The sequence below is a fragment of the Eptatretus burgeri genome, chromosome 7 (genome assembly GCF_056783735.1).
Source record: "Eptatretus burgeri isolate ZD-2024b chromosome 7, Ebu_testis_v1, whole genome shotgun sequence".
Classification (NCBI taxonomy): domain Eukaryota; kingdom Metazoa; phylum Chordata; class Myxini; order Myxiniformes; family Myxinidae; genus Eptatretus; species Eptatretus burgeri.
Window position 1 is genome coordinate 47443014 of NC_140967.1, and position 24049 is coordinate 47467062.

Here is a 24049-nt window from a genome sequence, read left to right on the forward strand (position 1 = left end):
AAATAAGTATGGGTGTGGGGAAGAATGAGGGATAGGGGAGGATGCACCAGGTATACAGGATGTATACAGAAGCAAACTGGAAATTTTGAAGGTGGGCATTGGGTGGGGGTGCGGTGGGGGGGATAGAAAGGATCATGGTTTTGGATGGGGGATGATCTGAGATGGTGGTGAACGGCTGTCTTGAAGACTTTGTAAGAGGAATGAGATTGAAGAGAATATGGAAGTTCGTTCCACAGGCAGGAAAAAAATAGAGGAACAAATGAGTGGTGGTGAGCAGTGATCTTGGATTTTGGGAGAGCAGTGAAGGCGTTGATGGTGGACCACGTGTGCCCTGCACCATAGATTCAGCTTCATCACGGGACATTCCAATAGTCTTGAAGACCTTGGTTTCCACGGTGTCAAACTGAGCAAGATGTGAGGCAGGAAAGTCAGTCAAGAGGGGAGAGCAGTACTCCATCAAGCTGCAGATGAACTGATGAAGACTTTGTAGCTGGATCGGAGTTCAGGTGCCAACGAAGGACTTTGTATGATGGAAGATGCCCAGTCGGCAGCTGGCTTTGGAGGCCAACTTTGAAATGTGGTTTGCCCAAGAAATATGACTGATGGTGAGACAAATGAGTTTGAATGACTGAACTTTCTCAAGAGGATTGTTAAATGGTACCAATGCACTTCATCGCTGAGATGTCAATCCTGGGATTCAATGTTGGGAAAACTTGTGACGGCCTTTTTTCAATTGTTATCGAACGAAAATCAAATCAAGATGGGCAAAATGATGGTAGTCTCAACTGGAGGTCAAAAGCATGCTTCATGAACTTCACTGACGGAGGAACAAATTTGTCAAGTCCAGCCAGTGTCAGTTCAGTACAGAGCAGCCTTTCACATCATTACACTCACCAAAGGAGAGGGTATTGTGTTTGGGTTCGTTAGTTTGTTGGGTCGCCGAAATAGGTGACCCTTATTGTCACTAATTCTGTCTGTTTGTTTGGATGTTCGTTTGGATGTTTGTTCGTTTGTCATCAGCATAATTGGTAGTAAACATGGGCGGATTTTGACCAAACTTGGGTGGTAGGTACATCTCATGACCGAGTGCTTTGGAAATTGTGATGGTTGCTAGGGACGCTTTGGTTCCCCAGCAACAACCGAAAAACGTTCAAAATCAGTACCGTTCACGCGAAATCAATTCCGAAAGCCATTATCCCACGTAGGGTTATGAAATTTGTCACGAATGATCTACACGTGATGCTCTATCAAATATATTCCAGTTTTTGTGATATATGGAATACTTTACCCACAGCGCCCCCTACAATTAGGGTATGCGCGAAAATTGGCGAAAATTGAAGGCCCCCGAGCGACCAGGTGAGTGCATCGATACGAATGAAACTTTGCAGGTTCATGGTACTCAATGAGTATTACAACTTTGCCTCCGGACATATTGACCGATTTCGCTTAGGTCAGGGGTCAAAGGTCAATTCGTGCAAAAATCGATAATATGCAAGAGCTGGAGTTGCCTTCGTGCCAAATGCTACTCCTCCTAGGGTTATGGTCGGATGGTCATGAAGATTCACACTAATCGTCTGGAATACATTGTGCACAAACGATCGAGCCGGATTTTCGCTTTAGATCTTTGTTCACCCACAGCACCCCCTCAAACTTTGGGGATTTCCGATTTCAAACCGCATTTTCGGTACTTTTCATTCAAATGGATACCGAGTAGTTATCAGTGGATGGAACTGGATGAGATTTGATATGCATAATCTTAAGGTGATTCCCTGTCCGCTATATGACATCCATTTTGCTCTATATCTTACAGTTTCCATGCTCACCGACCCATCGCCGCCTACCGGCTTGTTTGAGTGTTTACCTGTATAAAAAGATTACTGCACTCTTGAAAATTTTTCCTGCTCAAGGTTGACGCACACCTTCATGCATTGTAAGTATTTAACGTGAAAAAAAACAAAGTAATCCAGAACTCAGATACGTTTTGGTACAAGTCATTGCTTTTCCTTTTTTGACACAGAATGATTTTCTTTTTTTCTTTTTTTTCAAAGACAAGCACAAGAGAATGTTCACGATACTGGAAGAAATAAAACAACACATGAAACAACACATTGTAATGCTGCAAACCATACTTGAGCGACAGCAGCCGCATGATGCTGAATGCTCCATCATACAAAAGTTCAATTTCCCCTTTAAAACGATGGAGGAACTTCAAATGGCAGAGGAGTTATTAACAGACAAGGCAACAGAAAAGGAGGCACTTGTATGCTTCAAACCGTTTGTTTTACATCTATTGTATAATTATTCCAACATTAAGGGTTAATTCTCTGATCGATCTGAAGCCAGCTTTCTCTTTTTAACTAACTGTTTGTCAGTGTTTGGAGATGTTATCGTGATTTTGGTGAAAAGAAACACCGTTTGTTGTATATTGGAGTTTCATCTGTCTGTATAAACAGTTAATTCTTGACTTATGTACATTCAAATTTTGAATATCCTTGTAGGTAACACATCTTCATAGTCTGGGTGGAATGACACAGGATGATGTTGCAAAAACGCATCGGGGGGGGGGGGGGGGGAAGGAAGTCTACATTCTCCAAACCTGAATTAACAAGAACCTTCAAAGGTACAAGATTGTTGTTGTTGTTTGCATTGGTCTTTTCGAGAATGTGATCACAAACTTTGACTGATGAATTGATGCTTAATAGATTCCAAATAGTGGGACTTTTGTTCAAGACCAAATGGGTGCATATTTGAAAACCTGGAACTTTGGTGAAAATAAAATAGGTACACATTCCAAAAGCAGACCTTTGGTATGTGAAAACGGATGCAGATTCCATAACCTGAGCCTTGGTCTCAGAAGGCATAACAATGCCATTCATGACTGCAGTGTTTGTGTGGGGTTTAAGGTGGCGTGGGAGGGGGGGGGTGTTATGTTTGGTTTTCTGCTCTCATTTGAATTGATGACGTGTTCGTGTGGATATAGCTTCCGTTGCCTTAAGTGAGTGGGTGTGGGTTGTTGGATGGTGGGAAATGAGATGCCATGTTGGAAAAGGATGTGCAAGCAAGGGGAATGAACGTCCTCTTGAGCTCATTTGACTGAAGTTGTTTGAATCGGTTTTTACACAATAACAGGGCAAGGGAGGTTATTTCAGTATGGTACAGAAACACAATGGCCTACTCTTTTCTGAAGGCATAGTGGTATTCTTCAATCTCAACCCATAAATAATTAATGCTCGTGGGCAGAGAACTGACTTTACACCCCCTTCGATGAAGGGCCTGAGGACTTTTTACATCCTCGTGGAGGATCTCAAAGTCTAACTCACGTTGTTGTTCTTGTGGACTTTTTTGTTTCACAGCCGACAGTTTTCATCGAAACTTCCTGAAACTTGGCATATATATGTAAAAATACCCTGCGCAGACAGTAACCATCTCCGATTTTGGAAATTCCTCCTCGAAAAAAAGTTGACGTCATAATATCGTCGCCAATGGAAATCACCGATACCATTATCTCCGAAACTAGGCAAGCTGTTTGAATTTTGTTTGCGGGAATCGAACAGGGCATGAGCAGAGATGAATTACCGCACATATGATACATCACTATGATGACGTCATATCAATTTTTATGACGTCATTCCTATTTTTTGACATTTTTTGTTTCACAACCCAGAGTTTTCATGGAAACTTCCTGAAACTTGGCATATATACGTAAAATTACCCTGCGCAGACAGTAACCATCTCCGATTTTGAAAATTCCTCCTAGAAAAAAAGTTATGACGTCAAAATATCTCCGCTAATGGAAATCGCCTAAAAAATTATCTCCGAAACTAGGCAAGCTTTTTGAATTCTGTTTGTGGGAATCGAACAGGGCATTAGCAGAGATGAATTACCACACATATGATACATCACTATGGTGATATGATACATCACTATGGTGATATGATACATCACTATGGAGCCTGGTGTTGGCGCAGTGGTTAAGGCAGCGGCTTGGGATCCAAAAGGTCCTGAGTTCAAGCCCCGTTGGCCACTGAATTAATACACCAGGGGGTTGACTCAGCCTGTCATCCTTCCGAGGTCGGCGAAATGAGTACCAGTATACTGGGCCGGTGTATACCCCGGTTAAAATAGGTGTACCATATCCCTGTGTCGTAAGAGGCGACCAGGGTTGCGTCAGGAAGGGCATCCGGCGTAAAACATGTGCCAAATCACTATGCGGATCATACGGATGATCCGCTGTGGCGACCCCGAAAGGGAGCAGCCGAAAGAAGAAGAAGAAGACTATGGTGATGTCATATCAATTTTTATGACGTCATTCCTGTTTTTTGACATTTTTTGTTTCACAACCCAGAGTTTTCATTGGATCTTCGTGAAACTTGGGATGAATATGCAGAAAGCCCACGCGCAGGCAGTAACCATCTCCGATTTTGGAAATTCTTCCGAGAAAAAAAGTTGACGTCATAATATCGCAGCAAATGGAAATCGCCTATACCATTATCTCCGAAACTAGGCAAGCTGTTTGAATTTTGTTTGCGGGAATCAAGCCGGGCATTAGCACAGATAATTTATCGCAAACCTGATACATCACAATGACGTCATATTCGTTTTTATGACGTCATCATGAAGAGGACGAGGATCTTAGCTCATTCGAGCTTGTTTAAGGAGTGCCTGCCGACCTTTAAAATTAAAACAGTCGAGGGTAAGTAACCGTGATTAACAGTGTATTGTTGAGGATAACGTAACCCAACCCGAACAACTTATACACAAGTGTACTTCCTTCGTTTAAAATACTTGGTTCAGCAAATGCTCCAACGAAGACATCTCAATTGTGAATTCTGTCATTTTATTATGTGCAATGTATAGCGGCCATGACGTGTAATTAGTGGCAGTGTAAAAATGGTTGAAATTTATTATTCGTTTCCCTTCGTCCCACCCGACCCAACCCTCACGATCCCGAGCGACGGGACACGCAATGGCAGAGTCATCATCATTATTATTATTATTTCGTTGAGAAAATGCAGGCCGACTCATTTCCCGAGGAATGACATGTTTACATCGATTTGATACTTCCCTGTTGTCCATTGATAAGTTATGGGGAACTCGAGCAGCTCGGATCGAACGGGATTATCTGAGCGGCTTGGCCGGTTCTCGTCGACGGAGCAAGCCGGCCTGTTGGAGGTTTACAATGCGTTGGTGAGGCTGAACACTGAAACGGGACTTCACGATGGCTTCGGACTTCACGAACTCCAGGTACTGAAGTGTGTACTCTCGGCGACTATTTTCATTCGAAGGGAGAGCACGACAACGCGACCAGTTTCTGTTCGTAATAAGAGACAAGTCTGAAGACGACGATGGTTTATTGAGCGGTATTTGACGATGTAGATTGTTTCAGAAGTTAAGGATGAGACAATGTGATAATGTTTGACCAAGTTATAAAAATGATCAACATGATGTGGTACGAGTGACAGGTTTGTTAGCTGCAAAATGTCGAAAACCCGGTGTCGTTCAACAACTTTCAAAATTTGACCTTTGCATAACCTTTAAAGGTCACAAAACAATGTTGTGGACATTAAAATAAGGAAACAGGATACGTGCTATAGCTTATTGGAGTAAGTTCGTCGAAGAAGGTCGAAAACCCGGTTTGATTCCCACAACTTTGAAAATTTGACCTTTGTGACCTTTAAAGGTCAAAGGTCAAGGATTATGACCTTTGGTGCAAAACTTCCTCTGGAACATTCCAGGAACAATATAACGTCATATAGGCTATATGGCATTTCGCACTCCTCGGATTATCCATGCTTTGATGAAATCAGCGTAAAAACAAACTTGAAGGGGGCGCCACGGGCAAGGTGTTCGAGATGGAGCAAAATGGTTTCAAGACTTTCGGTGGGGAATGACCTCAAGATTATGCATAAAAAATATTGCCATCCTAGCTCTCAACAAAGTTTGGGCGGTCGTATGATTTTTTTTATGTCAAAATTCGCAATTTTCTAAGTTTTTGACCTTGTGACCTTGACCTTGGGACGAAAATGAAAAATCGGACGACGACAAGTTTTAGATAATTCATTTTGCTATTCAAATACCGAAGAACCCATTCCATTCAGTCAATTCCCGAGGAGAATAAAATAGCTATTTTTTGGGTGTGGCTCCGCCCACATGGGCGTAACATGCCCTCATCCAGGAAAACACAACTAGATATTGATATCAAACACATAACCAAGTTTCATCAAGATCGGATCAAAGTCCACAGAGTTATGCTCTGGACAGGCAGACACACAGACATAACGAATAAAGTGGTCACTGGCTTGCACTCGTGAACCAATAGTTTGCTAGTACAGTATACAGTAGTTCAAAGTCTTTATGTGGACGTTTAAGACAGCGTTCTTGCTGTGTCAACTGTCGAGTGCCACTCCAACTCGAACTCTAACAGCTAGCCGCTGTTGGTGTGGAGAGAGATACCTGATGTAGCTCGGTGCTTTGCTCGATTTCAAGCTTCAATTTGTCTCGCAGTTATGCATTAATTGTTCATTATATACGTGCTGTGGAACCCAGCTCTGCTCTCGGGGTTGTATTACGACTGCAAGTCCACTCTTTAATCGACACGTTTTAGGCTCGTGGAAGAGTGAGGGAACGGTGGATAGGAGGCAACACAACACATTGGGACAACATGCGGACACAAGAAAAGTGATGTATGGGATGAGGAGACAGGAGAAGGAAGGAAACGGGAACCTGCAAGTGAAAGGGGCGAGTTGTGGATAAGAAGAGAAACGAGGATGTGGGCGGGGTCTGCGAGCGGCAAATTTGATTGGTCGAGGTGATGGAGAATGCCAAAATATTTTGTCCAAGTACTGCAAAACAAAAGGTTTTTGGAAGCGCAATCAAGGCGTTTTGAGTTCTTGTGTAAAAATAAGATAAACATTTTAATGGTCGTAGGAAAAAAAACAAAAAACCCATGCCGTTGAATCGGAAGTTTATCGCCAATGATGCACCGTCTTTTCCCACCACCTTATTTAATGTGTTATATTTGTTCTTCGTACCTGTTGTTTGTGTCCTTGATGACAGCCCTAAAAACAGTAACTTTCCTGTTTGGAATGATTTTCAATTTTGCTTGACTGACAGACAGAATGAAGTAATTGCTTTACCGCATGCGCGTTTGAGATGAGACGCGGTACAATTTGCCAAATTCAGAGCCCGAGTGCTGCTAACCATGTTCGAGAGTTCAAAATATCAAATTCAACTTAAACCAAGCAGTTCCTTCATCTTAGACTGACTTACTGACTGATAGACACAGTGAACCTATTACTTAACCCCGCTTTGCACTATGCGTGTGGGGTAAATGGGTAATCGTGGTTGAGGAATGGAGAATGACATGAGGTGGTGTTGTACTGCCAACTTGAAGCCCTGGAGGGAGAGTGTGATTCAACAAACTAAGGAGATATTAACAAGATAGGCAATGAAATAACCCTGGTTACGTGCATGGAGCAAAAAACGTACCTACTGCTTATGATTCAAAACCCCTCATTGCACTGGAAAATGTGGGGACAGCAATCTGTTCCGTTCTGTTGTGTATGGCAGCTTGGCTGCCAGGGTAGCTGTCATTTCTTGGAAGTGCAACTGTGCCGCTGATGCTGTGCCCCTCTACCAGTACACTGGTACTCATTTTGCCGACCTCGGAAGGATGACACGTTGAGTCAACCCCACCTGGCGTTAATTCGGCAGCCAACGGGGATCTAACTCAGGACCCTAAGATCCCAAGCCAACCACCCAAGCCGCAAAACCAGCACTGGGCTTGGGACAGGAATACTTCACTGTAAATGGTGGAGACTTCTAATACCCTCCCCCACCTGGAGATGGTGCTACACATTTGCAATGAGAATTTGCATCCCCCCCCCCTCACGCCTTCAAGACCACCAGCAAAGATAAAAACACCCCTCTACATTAATTGTGGTTATGCTGATCCTCTGTAGCAAGTCTGGATGTAATTGGCCCAGAACCGTAGGAGAAGTTGCTCGACAAACAAACACACAGACTCACAAACACTGGTCCGTGAATTGTAGTAAGGATTGCGATTATTTTTTTACTGCCTAAAACTTTTCTATGTATACCTCGAGTACAACTACCAGTTTTCAACTCTCTTCGGTTCAGCGGTGCATCGACGTGAAACAAACACTTAAAACTAATCGGCTGTGTTCTTGAAAAGCTTGCTAATCTTTTCTCTTGATTTGGACAGGAATATACCACTGCCACATTGAGTCGGCCCATGGTGAATCACCTGTTTCGTGGTTTCACCTTTGCTCTCGATGATCCTAAAGAGACAGGAGGAAGAGAAGTCAAAGTTGCACGTAATGCTGAAAGCACGGTGATCAGCAAGAAGCTGTTTGTGGCTTTTTTCGATGCCGTGCTGTGGGGAAACATGGAAGATCGTGGGCGAGTCGTTTGCGGCATGGCAGGTAGTGACGGAGATGGTGTGACATGTCGCCAGGATCAAATGCAGCAGGTATAAAAGGCCGAAATGTTTTTCGTGTTATTATTTTTGGTGAAACTCGATTCAGAACTTTTCTATTATTTTGTTGTTTTCCCACTGGAGAAGAAATCAATCCAGTAAACTCTCAGACATTTCTCGAATTATGGTGTGAATCCCTTTTTAGTATCTCTTGTGGAAGTTTGGTCATCAACTTTCAAGCCCTGTTTACTTCCTCGGCCTTGTCATATCTGTTTGGGTTACACATGTTTATTGCATGTTCATTCTTTCCTTCTCAAAGTCCAAACTTTTCTCCTCTTCCCACTCCTTTTATTCCCTTGTCTCTCAAGTATTGAATCGACTCCCCGAGACTGTCCTATATTACTCTTCCCTCCAATCCTTGTTATCTTCTAATCTCTGTACCCCTCTACCTTGCCTGTACCCCTCTACCCTGCTGTTGATGTATCTAATAGCTACTCTGTTGTGCAGTTCTTCAATGCACATTGTACTCTGCATAGAAGAGTTTGTGGTTTCACAATGAGTTGTCTGTTCCACGAAATAGAACGACCTCCTATAACTCTAAATTATAATCCCTTTATTTTATTTTGCTCATTATGTAACACCATTTCACAGTTGTTTGACCTGCTATCATCCACATATCATGTGGCCATACACATTGGCTGAGGGTATCATCATGTGGTAGCATCATTGGCTGAGGGTGCTGCTGTGCTGTTGATGCCCTTTGCTGGTCAGGGCAGGAATTTGGAATTTATTCAGTGCGCCGGCGATAGCTCGCCGACTCTTCACGAAGGACACCGTGAGATCTTTAACATCCACCGACGAATGCTGGTAGACGGGACTCCCATTGAACGTCCATCTGAGGGACGGCACACGTATTGATGAATTGCCCTGCCTGTGAAATTGTTTCTCGCTGGGTCGGGATTCAAACCCAGACTAGGCAGCTTTGAGGAAAGTGAGCATACCTCTTGGCTCGGCCATCCTGTCAGCCAGCAAGTTAATTAAGAATATGGGATAAAAGTTAGTGGTTATTGAGAAATGAAGAAAATAATGTTGGAAGGATATTGGCAACAAGAGGAAATTGAGAAAGTATGAGGCATAAAGGAAGAGGTTTAAAATTATGTTTTTAACTTACTTGTGAAAAAAAGTCATTACTCATTCCTTTGACTGGTTTAAGTAACTTGATAGAGGAGGAAGCACATGCTACTTTGTCTATATTATCTATACTTTCCTGAAAGAAGTGTTTTTTTTTTTTTGGGGTGGGGGGAAGAGGAAGGCAAGATGTTGTGATGTAATAATCGTTTTCTAGTACGCAATGCTTTTTGAATCCCCTGCTGTGCCAATGCCCTTTGAACAAGAGTTAACTTTTGAAACTGTTCTGTGGTCAAAATGTCGACTACATTGCCAGCAGGGGATTCTTGAATGTTGCAGCAATTTTGTGGTTCGGATGGGGACAAAGTCATGTGACCTGTGTGTATTTAGGTTGCCATTGTTTAAGATCTCACAGCATCTCCTTTGTTTATTGAGACCAAACCAATTTCCTACTGGAATTGACCGTCTAAATAGCATCACCTGCAGTTGGAGTAAGGTGTGGAGATGGTACAGGCAATGATGGGCTAAAATGGCCTCCTGTTTCGAAGTGTTCCTGCATTAAAATTTGTTTTTATAATCATTTAACAATTACTTCTCTTTTTATTAATGAAGATTTTTCTTACATTCTCAAAGTGAACGTTTTCTAAACCAGAGTGACCTCCATTGCTCCTGTAGTTTATGGTGGAGCTGATTGAGGCTGGGATGAGCACCCTACGGAGACGTCTATTGCTGTGTGGTTGGAAAGAGGAGTACATGGCCATGGGCGGAATTGGCCGGTTGGCTGCATCTCTTACTGATGGTTTGGCGAGTGGAATAAGACCGGGGGAACAATTGCCGCATGGTAATAACCCAGCTGTTTTTATCACGTCTTTGCTAGATATTGTTGTTCATGTCACTTGGTAAGAAGAATAATGTTTGTGTCATCTTCTAGATTCTGATAAGGCAACCACAAATTATAAACAAGATTTTGGCCGAGACCAAATTGGCGAGTGGCTGTTTCGCAGTCCACTTGTCATTGACATCTTAATTCTTGTGGTCACATCTGCTCTCCAATTGACTTCACTTGACCCCAATGTACGGGCTTCCATGGTCAACAAAGAGTCTACATGCTGCGTAAAGCTGCCATACTGTGAGGGCGTTGACTGGAATGATCTTGATAACAGAAATGATGGTTCTGGCGCAGCAAGACGATGTAAATTTCTGCTGGACTTGCCCTCTGTGTTGTGGCTCAGCTCCCATCTTCCTTCTGAGCTCCGGAAGAAATGGCGACTGCTCTTTTCCAGTGCACTGCACGGCCAAAGCTTCTCTGGGCAAGCATTTTTTTTTAATCTTTTTTCCCCTACCCCTCATAATTTCCTCATTTCTACATTTGGTTAATTTAAAATAGCAGCCTCGCTCCAAACTTTTTTGATGTGATTGAATAACTTTTTGTATTTATAAATGACTGAAAGAATTAACAGCTTGATGCAGAATATCTGTTTAGGTGCAAATGTTTGAAATTTTTTTGGCAGTTTAAAATTTAAATCTGAGAATGATGTGAGTAAGCAGACCCACTGTATTTGCAGAATGTAAAAGGTAAGTTTGTTGGCTATTTTTTTTTTTTTCATAAACAAAAACTCCAACATCTAGTGAACAATGGATGAAATCCACAGGATGTTGATTGAGGTATGCTAATTGCTGTGTGAAGCTGTTGGTTCATACTTCGAGCAAGTGTTCATGGAATCCATTGGCCAGTCTTCGCCTAGTTTCACCGATGTAGATCGTCTTGCAGAGAGTACACGTGATTTTGTCGATCACCTTCGCAGAGTTGCAACCGAAGGGGTCCGTGACTTTAATACTGTTTTTGGGTCCTGAAAGCAAAGGTTGTCTTGATGAAAGGGCAGGTGTTAGTGACTCCTTCAACACTTAAATGTTCCCGGAGGAAGGTCATTTGGAAATGGTTTTTTAAACCAGGGAATTCCTCCAATTTTAATCATACTTGAAACATGAGGGATGGTTGTGGGAAAATAGAGGCAGTTACAGGATAATTCCATAAAGGCTTGAAGTTCCTTTGGATGTTTTTCTTTATTCGAAAGTTGATGGAATATAGTATATCAATGTGAACGGGATCCTTTCTTATTTTCTTTTTTTATTTATTTATTTTTCTTCAGAAGGTTGTAAAGCCGTCTGTCTGTCTATTGCGGTCATGCTTCAATGCATTGGCCACAGTGGACGTGAGGATGGCACACTAGGTGAAGAACCTGCACATCTAATTTGATATTGATTCAAAGTCAGACTCATCACTCCACAGATGAGTGAAGCTGAGATACTGTGAATGTGGAATTGAACTTTTTGACGTGGGAGGGTGGGATGGTGAATATGAAGGTAGCTGTGTGGATCTGGAGGTTTATGATAGACAGTGGTGGCAAGTCTGTTCTCTTTGACTGAAATATCGACCTTGAGAAAGGCGGCAGAGGTACTCTAAATGTCTCGTGTGAAATTGAGGTCAGGGTGGAAGGAATTGACAAAGTGTTTAAACCATTCTAGATCCGAGCCTTCGCCAACAAGACGAGTTCTTCATTCTCCAATATCTGCTGTCTATTTCTTTTCCTTTTGTGGGGGGTAGACTCTGACTCCTTTTTATGTTTTAACCTTGTTTTCACTTCTCCTTTCCTACGCCTTTTGCTCAAAGTATGCAAAGAGCCATTGTTAGATTCTCAACAGGAAAGTAGGACTTCCAGGTTACTGGATGGTCTTGAGGTGTGTGCACTCCCCGCTGGGCTGTCTAGCCTGTGTTTGAGTCTTGATCCAGTTATAAACTGGGTCACCCTGGTGTTTCGCAGACAGGGCAATACATCATTGTGTGCACAGTTCATATAGGCAGAGGACCAATCTGCCAGCATTGGTCATTGGTAGATGTAAAATACCCCATCGTGTCTTTCGCGAAGAATAGGCGAGCTATGGCCAGAACTGGAAGGTGATGCCTGAGCAAATTCTAAAATCTTACCGTGACTTACTGCTCGGAAGGCGATGGAAAACCACCTAACATAACCTCTGTCCAGGAACTGATTTGGCACCACCAATGCGATGTAAATTGTATGGTATGTATGGTACTTCTATAGATTGAACAAGACAGTCCCGTCAGTTCAGCTATGTTTCTATCAATGTCAACATGAGACTACAATATTAATTTTTGAGAAATAAAAGTGCATTGCTCTCCTGAACAAAATACAAGTTTTATTGGAAAGTAGAATTTGTGAAACTCTTCCTTCCTTTTTGTTTAATTATTATCCCCAAAGTTTTTGGAAAAAAAAAACAAAACGGTGGGATATTGTCGTCTGCCTGTCTGTCTCTGTCCGCCCGTCATGCTATCTCCTCCTCAAATGGTTGGGTAGAAATTCACCAAACTATGATCACCACATGGCACGAAGGTGCAAGAGCAGTATCACTTTTCGGTCTCGTCTACTGGGATGGGGTCAAAAAATGCAATTGCGGGCACCTTTTTAAACATTTTTAATGAAACTGTATATGCAATCAACATTGGGGGGGACGCATGGAATACGGAACGATTTTATTTTATTTTGTTTTATATTTTTGGATTTCATGGGGGGTAGTGATTTAGTCACATGGGTCAAAACGGAATAAACATGTATGTTGTTGCCGGCATGGGTACCGAGACACCAGCTTGTCACTCAGAGGGATGAATCACCGGTTGTCCTCGGTAGAGCCAGACCTGGGGCCACCGCTCACAATTAACGTTGTGGTACGGTGGGTTGTTTTAAAACCACGAATGCCTCCCAGTCAATCACGAGTTCCAGTGTCCACTGTCTAATTATTCCATTTAACGAGGTCACGTGATTACCTGAGCGTGGAGTGTGCCCTCGGCAAAGCACCAATGTGATCTCGATTAGATTTTAATTAGGGCGGCCGAGCGTTTTAACCGCTGGTGCGTGCCGACTATTTTTGGTCTAATCTGTGGTAATTACCTCCCAGTCGATCTCGGTTCGAACAATGCTAGGCCAATGGAAGGAAAGGACAAACACGGACAGGTTGGAAATCGACAAATGATTTATTAATAATAAAATTAATAAATAATAAAAACCTTTTTATTTTCTGAGGTAAATAAAGAATAAATTTCAAAGCAAAATCAATCAAAATGCCAAGAAAGACACAAAGAGCAGATGCTTATCGGGGTTGACTTACAGCTAAACACAGACATGGGTACCCAACAGATCATTTGGGGGTGGGGGGGGCGGGAAGAATCGTCTCGCTCACCAGTAAGTCGTCCGTGAAGTGAAAACGGCCTGAAATATGTGCGTGCGTGTCACGTTCGTCGTCAGTGCCCAGCCTTGCCGTGCACCCTCTCGCAAACAGCCCCGAACGCCAGTCGACTGAACGCCAGTCTGGAGGGCACCAAGACCGTCCGTCGTGGGTTTAGACCCTGGTGTTGTTGGTGACTGACCCGTGCCTCACTTGTTGGCGGTGCTGCTCACACCCACACGCGCACCACACGCTCGCTGGCTCACTTGCGGGCTTGCACACTTCCTCCTCCTTTTCCTCTCTGACTTTCTCTTTCTTCTCTCTGGCTCATCTTGCTTCTCTCGCCTCTTTTCCTTTCACTTTTCTCGCCTCCGCTTTTCCCTCGCCTCAGAACGGACCTCCATTCGTTTTATATCTGCGGGCCGTCTAGGCGGCGCTGTGTCCGCTCCAAGCTCACCCCGCCCCACTTGCGCATGGTTACCATGACCCGTGGTCTCTCAAAAAAGGCGGGTGTCGGAGCTCGCGAAAGAATATTGCTGAGGAAAAATGAGGGCGGGCTTCAGAGCTCGTGAAAGAAATGTGTGGGAACGTGTCTGTCGTAAAGAAAGAAGCTTCCCATAAGAGAGGGGATCTATCCTTTACCCTTCTCAACACATCACATTTAAGATCCCATTAGACCTGGGTATGGGGCTAATCTGAACATGCATTTAAGGAAATAACTGTCTGAGGACCTGGATGTGTGGATGCATTCATCAGACCGGATTCTAAAATCCGTAACAATATTTATATAGATATATATATTTTAACTCAAAATTTGATATTGGGTTATTACTGGTGGAATCTTTTGGCATCTTTCAACTTTGCTTTAGGTGGGAAAGCGTGGGGATTTGTGAAAGCTCACCATCGACTTCTCTGGTTTAAATTGCTCGTATCAATTTCATACCTGTTTAAGAAAAAAAATTGAAGTTTGAAGGAATAAAAGTGAATAATATATACTGCGTGAAAACTGCTGTGTGAAACTACTTGGTGATAATGTGTCTTTACACTGTCGGAATTTTGTAAATTTACTGATTCTTCTCAACAAATCTCTTCGCATAAAATAAGGTTGATTATTTGATGTGAAAAGCCAATTCTTGTTGTCTTCTTAAAGTACTTTTTAAATCTACGAAGAGTTTGTTAAAGGAAGGCAACTTTTGATAGAAGTGGGGTTGCTGATGTTCTTTGGCTTTGTGACACACTATTAGTTTGTTTGTGTTTTCGCTCTTGCAACTCGATCCTTGTTTTGCACAGGTGGAGGGGTTTTTTAAATGCTTAACAAGCCATAAATCCCTTTTGTGTTGTTTGTGCTGTACTGACAATATTTCAATGTGAGGCATTTTTGTTTGGTACAGCCCACGGCCCATGATTTATTTTGGAAGGCCAGATGAATGTCATAACGTCGTTGGAGAGGAGTCAATATTTCTCAGGCATTTTTGGAGTAAACTATCGCGAAGCAACGGTCAATCTGTGTATCAGATCTAAGTTGAAAGTTAGATAAAGCTCTGCTGAACCCTGGTTAGATGAGCTCCCTCGTGAGATCTGCCACAAAACGTCCAGTGAGCAATTGGTAGTTCAGCCTAGGGTTGGCACCCATGGAGATGAGGAAATGCCCCACTGAGTGCGGTGAGAAAAGCAGTGCCATTGTTGTGACATCGCTGGTACACAGAGTATCCCGAGAAGTGACGGCACTTCCCCCAAGCTCGGTGGCTATGTTAAATGTTTGTCCCGTCAGTATGTCAGTATGTCAGTATGTCAGTGTGTGTGTGTGTATGTGTGTGTGTGTGTGTGTGTGTGTGTGTGTGTGTGTGTGTGTGTGTGTGTGTGTGTGTGTGTGTGTGTGTGTGTGTGTGTGTGTGTGTGTGTGTGTGTGTGTGTGTGTGTGTGGGTGTGTGTGTGTGGGTGTGTGTGTGTGTGCGTGCGGCTCTATTATGAGCCGAAAACTTTGTCTTTTAAAAACAAAAGGAAACTGGGCAGGATAGCCTAGAGATACGCACACTCATCTTTGAGCCATCTAGCCTAGGTTTGAATCTCGGCCCAGCTTGACGTACACTGTCATCGTGGTGTCTCACAGGCAGACTGAGGCATCGATGTGTGGGCCGTCCTTTGGATGGACGTTAAATGGGCGTCCGTTTCAGTTGGTGGATCACGGTGTTAAAGATCCCACGGTGTCCTTTGGAAAGAGTTGGCGAGCTATCGCCGACACTGAACAAATTCCATCCCTAACTCGTGGGGCCATGCTCCCAGCAATGATCTAACCAGCAGCCACGGGCTGCATACAAAATGATCGTCATTGAAGGAAACAATCCAAATGATGCCTAAAAAAAGTGTTTTGCTTCATATCTTCTTATTCTTATTTGGGGACAAGGTTTTTGTATATATCAAGTGTACACGCACAGGTCCCTACCTGTAGGCCTGTCACGGGAAGCATTTCATCACAGCTGGAATTTGAGATGCAAACGTAGATGTACTTTCTGGTCTTAATCACTTGTGTCTGACAAATGTGAATCGGTACTTCAACAAAGCTCTTAAAATGGGGCATAAATCGGTCACTGTTAACGGTGCAGGTTGTGCTCAAAGATTGTGGCTGAAGGCCCCAGCCTTCTGCTTGTTCGTGACACTGACGGATACGTATTTGGTGGCTTCGCCTCATGCAGCTGGGAGTTAAAGCCACAATTCCAGGGTGAGTATGTGACGCATAGCTCATTTATTAAAATGTGTTTAAAAAGTTAAACTCCTTTGGGCAGCACTGGAACAACAACAGGTACTAGCTTAAAGAGAAATTTAGTCGAGGATCATTGCAAAAGGCTTGATATGCTGAAAGAAAGAAACAAAATAGAAGGTTCCAATTTTACAACACAAAACAATAGTCAAATGGTCATTAAACTTTTAGGTGGAGACTGGAAAGGCGACAGGATTTAGCATGTCAAGGTGAGGTGTAATGTTCATCACGGTGAAACAAAAACCCACACATCAATGCCTACTACACCTTATCGTAGCCATAGGATCATCGGTGTAGTGCTAAATTTTGAGGTACTGGAGCCTTACATAAATGTCAGCCGTGACGTCATCGCCAGATCTACCGTCACATCAAGTTTCACCATGACACGAACCATTTGAGTTCCCAAAATGTGTGATAAAAGAAATACACGTACACATATTTAAACTTGATAAACAAAAGCTTTAACACTCACACCTACTTAATCTCACAATTCAAAATTCCCTTTCATTGGCATCAGCGAGCTCAGCTGGTGCCCCCTTTCAACAAAAGGTCAGATCAGTGAGTCTTTCGGCACTGTTTTTCGACAAAACTATGTATTTTAAGAAATGGAGAAGTTTATGAATTTATTTTATTTGGTACCATGTGGAAAGGGCTGGCAGGATGGCCTAGAGGTAAGCGCACTCGCCTCTAAGCTGTCTAACCTGTGTTTGAATCCTGACCCAGCTATATGCTGGCGTTGTGGCGTGTCACATGCAGCGTGATTCATCATTTTGTGCGTGGTCCCTCGGATCGACATTAAATTGGGCATCCCATCTGTTGGCATTAGTTCTTCAGTTGGTGTCTTTCTTGGAGTTGACGAAAGAAGGTGAAGTTTTGGGATCGGATAAACATCCGAGGGTATTTAAGGAAATTGCAGGGCAGAGAGACATGATATTAACACTTGTAACGTCATGCTTGTATCCGCTCTGCCAACGTGAGCCCGTCGTTGACTTATTATACAGGACTCCATGGTAACTTTTTTTGGGGTGTCCTACCGGGCAATATTTTTGAGGTGCCAGAAAAAAATTAACAAGAAAATTAAAACTTCCTTTCTACAATATACAAATTTGAAGAAAATGGACATTTATGCATACACTGATCATTGAAAAGTTCAAAACGCCTCAACCAGCTTTTGTTTAAGAGAGTGAGACAGAAAATGTTCATTTCTTAAAGAACAATAAGATTTTTATTTGGATTGAACTTCATCATCACCATGTTTGAAGTACACAGCCCTTACACTGATAGCAAGATTGATACAAGCCTTGTATTCTTGGGATAGGAAGTCCCACCATAGGATCCCTTAACGTCACTGGCAGAGGCACCAGCTGAGCTCGCTGGTATTCCAGCCGACCATGGGGGAACACTCTCCTCTCAACCCCCCTCCACTTGTCCTCCTCCTGCTGCATCACAAACACTCTCCTCTTGACTTCCTACCCCACTCTCCACATTTGTCTTTTCACAGGTGTGAAGCCAAATTGAGAGAGTCTTTTCTGACTCATTCCTCTTACTTATCTCAATTGATAGAGCCTGGCCCTACTTGGGTGCACATTACTCTTACCAGGGTGTCGTGTATTCACCGATACGAGGAAGTTAGCCATGCCCGGACAGGATTCTAAATGGGGTTGGGATGGAGGAAGCAAAAATGCAAATGGCTTCTTCTGTCATCAAGCCGGCAAGCTGGAAGCAACAAACCTGGCAGAGAGGCATGATGTTAACACGTATAAAGGCCCTGTCACACCTTGATGATTTAGCCAACATATGCCTAACGTATGCAAAATTTGGCTAAAACGCTGGCACACGTCGAATACGTTATGAGTAAGTTTGTATACGTTAAGAGCACACTTGACATACGTCGTAGTACGCTGGCATACGTCGTAGTTCGCCGAACTGTTAGACAAATTTTCCATGCTTGAAATTTCCCGACATATGCCAGCGTATGACTCACACGTTCCGCATAATGCTGGCCATGAGTTGTAGGCACGTTACGCGATCGTTGACACACGTCGACACACGTTACTTGTAAGTTACTCGTAAGTCGAAACGCGTCGAGGTAATGTTTAGCGTACCTGAAACTTATTTCTAACCGATGAGTAACGTGTTGTAGGCACATTACGTGATCGTTGACACATGTTGACACGTTACTTGTAAGGTACTCATAAGTCAAAATGCGTCAATGTAATGGTTAGCGTCAGTGTTCCAGACTCCCTGTTTTTTTTTTTTTTTTCTTTTTTTTTCTTCGGTATGACGGTGATGTTAACACTTTGATTTCTAGTGCGGTTATAATATGATATAATTAAAAGGCTACCGCTCAACGATTTAAATCATAACCATCATACCGAAAAAAATAAAAAATAAAAAAACCAGGGAGTCTGGAACACTGACGCTAACTATTACCTTGACGTGTTTCGACTTGTGAGTAACGTACAAGTAACGTATGTCGACGTTTGTCAACGATCGCGTAGCGTGCCTACAACTTATGCCAGCGTATGCGGAATGTGTCATACGTCAAAATTTTCAACATGCTGAAAATTTCTTGGCGTACATTGACGTATGCCAGCGTGCTCTTAACGTATACAAAACTTTCCCATAACGTATTCGACGTGTGCCAGGTTGGTTCGGCAAATTTTTCATACGTTGGCATACGCTGGCTAAAATGTCAAGGTGTGACAGCGGCTTCACACTTCGATGTCTAGTGCGGTTATGATTTGAATCATCGAGCCGCAGCCTATGAATAGCCTACGCCACGTGATCGTCGGCGATACGCTACCGCGCTATGCATAAGTTAGACTATCGTTGGGCATAGGTTATGAACGCCGACAACACGCTCAGCATTCGTTGGTATAAGTTATCTATATGTGATTAAAACGTTCTGTGTACGTTACTAATACGTTATGCATACGTCCAACACGTTATTATATGCCCAAAACTTTAAAAAAACATCAATAGTTCAGCGTACACCAGCGTTTTACATACATTTTGAGACCTTGCCATACGCTGGCTAAAACGTCAAGGTGTGACAGCCCCTTAACCTATAACGTCATGCTGATCTGCACTGCCAACTTGATTCCGTGTCAAGGATGTATTACACAGGACTCCATGTTCACTACACATACATTATTTTGGATAAGGTTCAGAGGTGATCATCAAATTGTGAATCGTAATCAATAAATAATTTTCACAGCTTTGTTCATGTACGAGTGTTTCAAAAAGAGTGATGCAACTTTAAATGTTTATTTACAAAGAAACAGAAACCTCAGGAACGTGAATCAAACATTTCTTGAAAGCTTACGATATGGTATTTTCTATCACTGATTGCTATTGCAGTAAAATCACTGCTCGAGTTAGTGAGAGCCCAAGTTCTGAAATTGGCATTTACGCAAAATCCTTCTAATTGACGATCTCGGTGTGTGCCCCTCTGCGTGCGGTTCAGACAGGCATTGATCCTGACTCCAAAGTTCTGTCCAACTTTCCTGTATGTCTCATGTGGCACTGCCTGGAGGTAGTCTGACACCTCCTGCTTCAGATCATCCAGTGTGGCAGTGTAGTTGGCATACACAGAGCCCTTTGCAGTCCCCCAGAACCAGTAGTCCAGAGGGTTCAAGTCTGGGCTATGGGGTGCCCAGTCATGAGCGGTACCCAGGGCAACAAGGTGGTTTCTGAAGAGCTTCCGCAGGAAAGTGATTGTCACCAGCTGTATGCGGGAGTGCACCATCCTGCGTAAACCAGGTCGTGCTGAGCTGGTTTGGGGTGACCTTTTGGGCTCGATCATTTTGGAACTTCCGGTGCACAGCCCGTTAGCACTCACCATTGATCGTCACCATCCTGTTGTTGTCATTCTATAACCTGTAAGGCCCCAGCGTTCCGCATCTGGCATTGAAGGCGCTGAAGCATGTGACCTTAGGCCTTTTCAGGTACCTCTCAGTGATCTCCTTAGGTGCATGCTTCTGCCTCCCAGAAAATGTTGTTGTGGTTGTTGATGGCACCGTTCAAGTGGAAATGGGCTTCTTAACCAAACCAGATCGGGTTTATCCAGTTTGGGTACCACTCCATCCTGTCACTAAGCCATTTACACATATCAAGTCTCCTTCTCATGTCATCTTGACTCAGTTTATGCCTCATAGAGATGATGTATAGGAAAAGCTTCAGTTCTTTTGAGAGGATACGCCAGACTGATGATGGTTTGATGCCTAGCTCCTGGGAGCGCCGGCGGATGGACTTCTTGGGACTGTCCACTGCAGAATCCCACACGGCGTCAAGGTTGGCTTGGCTCTTGGTTACTGATGCTGGCCTGCCACTGTTACCCTTGTGCACAAAGTGTTTCACAACACATTGAATGGCACAATTTGTGGGTCCATCACGTGTTCTGAGGTCGTATTCCCGGCAGGTGTCCTCATGCGATTTCGTCTCATACCACAGAGCCACCACTTTTGTCTTCTGCTTCACTGTCAGTGGAATAGTTGAGCTATGGAGCTAGAACTCCCAGGGAACAAATACCATGATAACACCAACAAACCCTGATAAGGAAAACGGTATAGGTAAAAAAACAAAAAAATGGCAGGTAGTTAAAGTTGTATCGATCATTTTGAAACGCCCTGTGTTTGTAAGTTCGCTGCTTCTTCCTGCAAACCAGGTGCGAGTGTAGTGCATTTAAAGGTGGTGTGTGTATTCGTTGATACTTGGAAGTTGCCCGTGCCCTCACGGGATTCTAATCGAGAAAGGGATAAAGAAAGCAAAAATACAAATGGCTTCTTCGGTCGTCGAGCCGGCAAGCTGGGAGCAACAATTTGCATCTATTGCAACATCTGATGCAATTTAAATGCTCCATTTGAAACTCTCCACTTGAATGGTGCCATCAACAACCACAACACCATTTTCTGGGGGGCAGAACCACCTGTAGAGATTTAAGGCGAGGTGTCCATTTGAAACAGTTTGTTCGATTATATGTCGTGTTTTTTGATCCCTTGGGTCCATAATAATTATTTGTGTTGGTGTCAAAGCCAGTGACCAATTCCAAATTAATAGTAGGAGAATTATATTTTTAACATCTCCCTGTCAGTAGACTTTCAGTAAACTTTAATTCCGTTGTTATTATGACTAAATTAAGTTAAATTTTTTACCACGGACCAATGGGCTACTAAATATTTGCAGGTGCCTTCTGCTAGTATGTTTTTCGTTTTCACCCCTGTCGTACATGAAATACCTCCAAAGCTCATTTGCATACTTTGAATAAATAAACGACCAAGCAACTGTGCAAGACCAAGATGAGAGAACTACATGAACCTGTCGTTTTGTTTACATTACTGAACATAGCTCGGAGACGAGACTGACTGGCCCACTCCCAGAACTCGTTATATGACTCATTCTCCAAACTAATCTGCATGGGCATTATTATCCCTGACTGATGCAGGCCTCCTCATGTACCATAGTGTGTCGGGGGTGGGGGGGGGGTGATGCACGCACCTCGGGAGTTTCCTTCCCTTTGATGTACGTATGTTGCTCGTGGTGCCGAACCCAGCGCGCTCTCTAATGACTGTAATCCAGGATCATGAACGAACGTACAGGTGCGCAACCCCTCAAATGGATCTTTGTCAGTACTTATCTGTAATTTCTGAGTGACGTTACAATGACCACATCAACAGAATGTTTTTTTTGAAATCTGAATTTCAAATAAACAGATACAAAGTCAAATGAGGAAGTTCACCATTACATACAATGTCCAACTCCGATTCCCGCATTGAGTTGTTTCCGCTGCACAGTGTCCCAGTCCTGCCGGCACAACTAACGCTTGTTCACCTCATCCTTCGGGGCTGTCAAGCCTTCAATTCCCATCGTGGTGTCTTCTCTCATATGCTGGCCCTTCCAGGATAATTCCAAGAGCTCAAACGAATTATTTCCTGATGGACAATCTTGATGAGTTTTAATCAACCTGATTATAATCGGCTCCACACGATAACAACCCCTCTGGACATTAACACCTCGTTCACTCATCAGAGTTAAATCGAGCACGGGACGATCAAAATGCACTTCTTGTCACATGTCATTCGTCTCTCTACACACCCCCCTCTCACAGGTTTATATAGTATCACAGAACAATCCCGGGTGTTCCAGCAAATGCGATTCTCATCCATACTGGGAGTTTCGTCTGAGAACGTTCCAGCACCTTCACGAATCTTACCTGGCAGTTTACAGTACAATTCCATCATCTACAGTCAAAATTATCTCATTCCAATTTACCAATCCATGCTAAATGAAACTTATAATATGTAACCATCAATTTTAATCATTCATTTACTATTGCTTCCAACATCTACCTTTTAACTGACATAGTGGTGATAAAATATTGTCAATGCAACGGCACTGAGATGTGTCATAAGAATGTACATTCTTTTGGATAAAGCTCAGAGGTGATCATCAAATTGTGAATCATTATAATCAACCAATCGTTTTCACATCTTCGTTCATGCATTTGCAAGTTCGCTGCTGCTTCTTGCAGACCACATGCGAGTTTAGTGCATTTGAAAATTATTAATAGTACCTCTAAATTTGGCTATTTCATAGCACGAGGTGGATTTCAAAAACCTTGTCGCTCCCATCATGACGATCGTAAATCTTGGGTGCAAAATTGATGTTCATGATGTGATTTTTGAGGATGCCCGACCGGGCATCCACAACCCAACCACTTATAAAATTTGGGTACCCAATGCTAAAATTAGGTGCCATGCCCTGTATTTATAAGCCTACCTTTGGTCATACAATGTGATAGCCATTCTTCACAAGAACAGCCACATCACTGATTCAGCCAGACGTCAACTAGTTGTAGGCATCTAAAGTCCATGCCTTCACATATTCCAGGGTGTAAATACTTTTTGTAAACATAAGATCATTCACTAAATCTGGATATAAAATTGTTGGAAAGACTGTCTCGCTTCTAGACCTTGCTGTATTCAGCAATTGATACAGGTCTGCATTGCCTATAACCTGCACCATCATAATATCTCTCCTGAGACAAAGTGTTGACATACCCAAGCTTCAGCACAAGCTTTGACCCTGATTATTTGCCTATGAAAGCACACAAAGCGCAATAACTCAACCGATCGTGAACGCGGGTGTTTTTTTTGTTGTTGTTGTTTGTTTGTTTTTAAACTGTTGCAGAGCTCAGTTCCACCTCAGATGGATTGAGGTGCCGGAGTGGTGCTCCAGTACGTTCCAGCACTAGTATACCCCTACAGAGGAGACTAGTGCTCCAGAGGGTTCGGTAAATTACCCGTGGCAGCATGTCCTCGCAGTGGGCATCATCCCCAAAACAAAAGATGTTTATACTGAGCCAAAGTATCCTCATTTCCATGCACAGGTGGTAAACGTTCTTCCAATGGCAGTTAGTAGCAATTAAACCAGGCCACATTTGAAAGTAATTGTTTAGAACCGATGCACCAACATCACTGTATATT

General features: G+C 43.1%; 1 protein-coding gene across 2 annotated transcripts in view; it reads left to right on the plus strand.

The window, feature by feature from the left end:
• MEAK7 (MTOR associated protein MEAK7) overlaps positions 1-24049 on the plus strand; it is a 92055-nt gene that overhangs the window by 61250 nt on the left and 6756 nt on the right. Inside the window, exons 1-5 of one of the 2 annotated variants that reach the window (XM_085888371.1) lie at positions 4944-5244; positions 8225-8491; positions 10241-10406; positions 10497-10875; positions 16408-16523. In XM_085888371.1, coding sequence (XP_085744497.1) covers positions 5086-5244; positions 8225-8491; positions 10241-10406; positions 10497-10875; positions 16408-16523 — 1087 coding nt within the window. In that variant the 5' untranslated portion in view covers positions 4944-5085. Of the gene's footprint in view, positions 1-4943; positions 5245-8224; positions 8492-10240; positions 10407-10496; positions 10876-16407; positions 16524-24049 lie in introns of those variants that run through there. The other variant, XM_085888372.1, reaches the window with a different exon arrangement.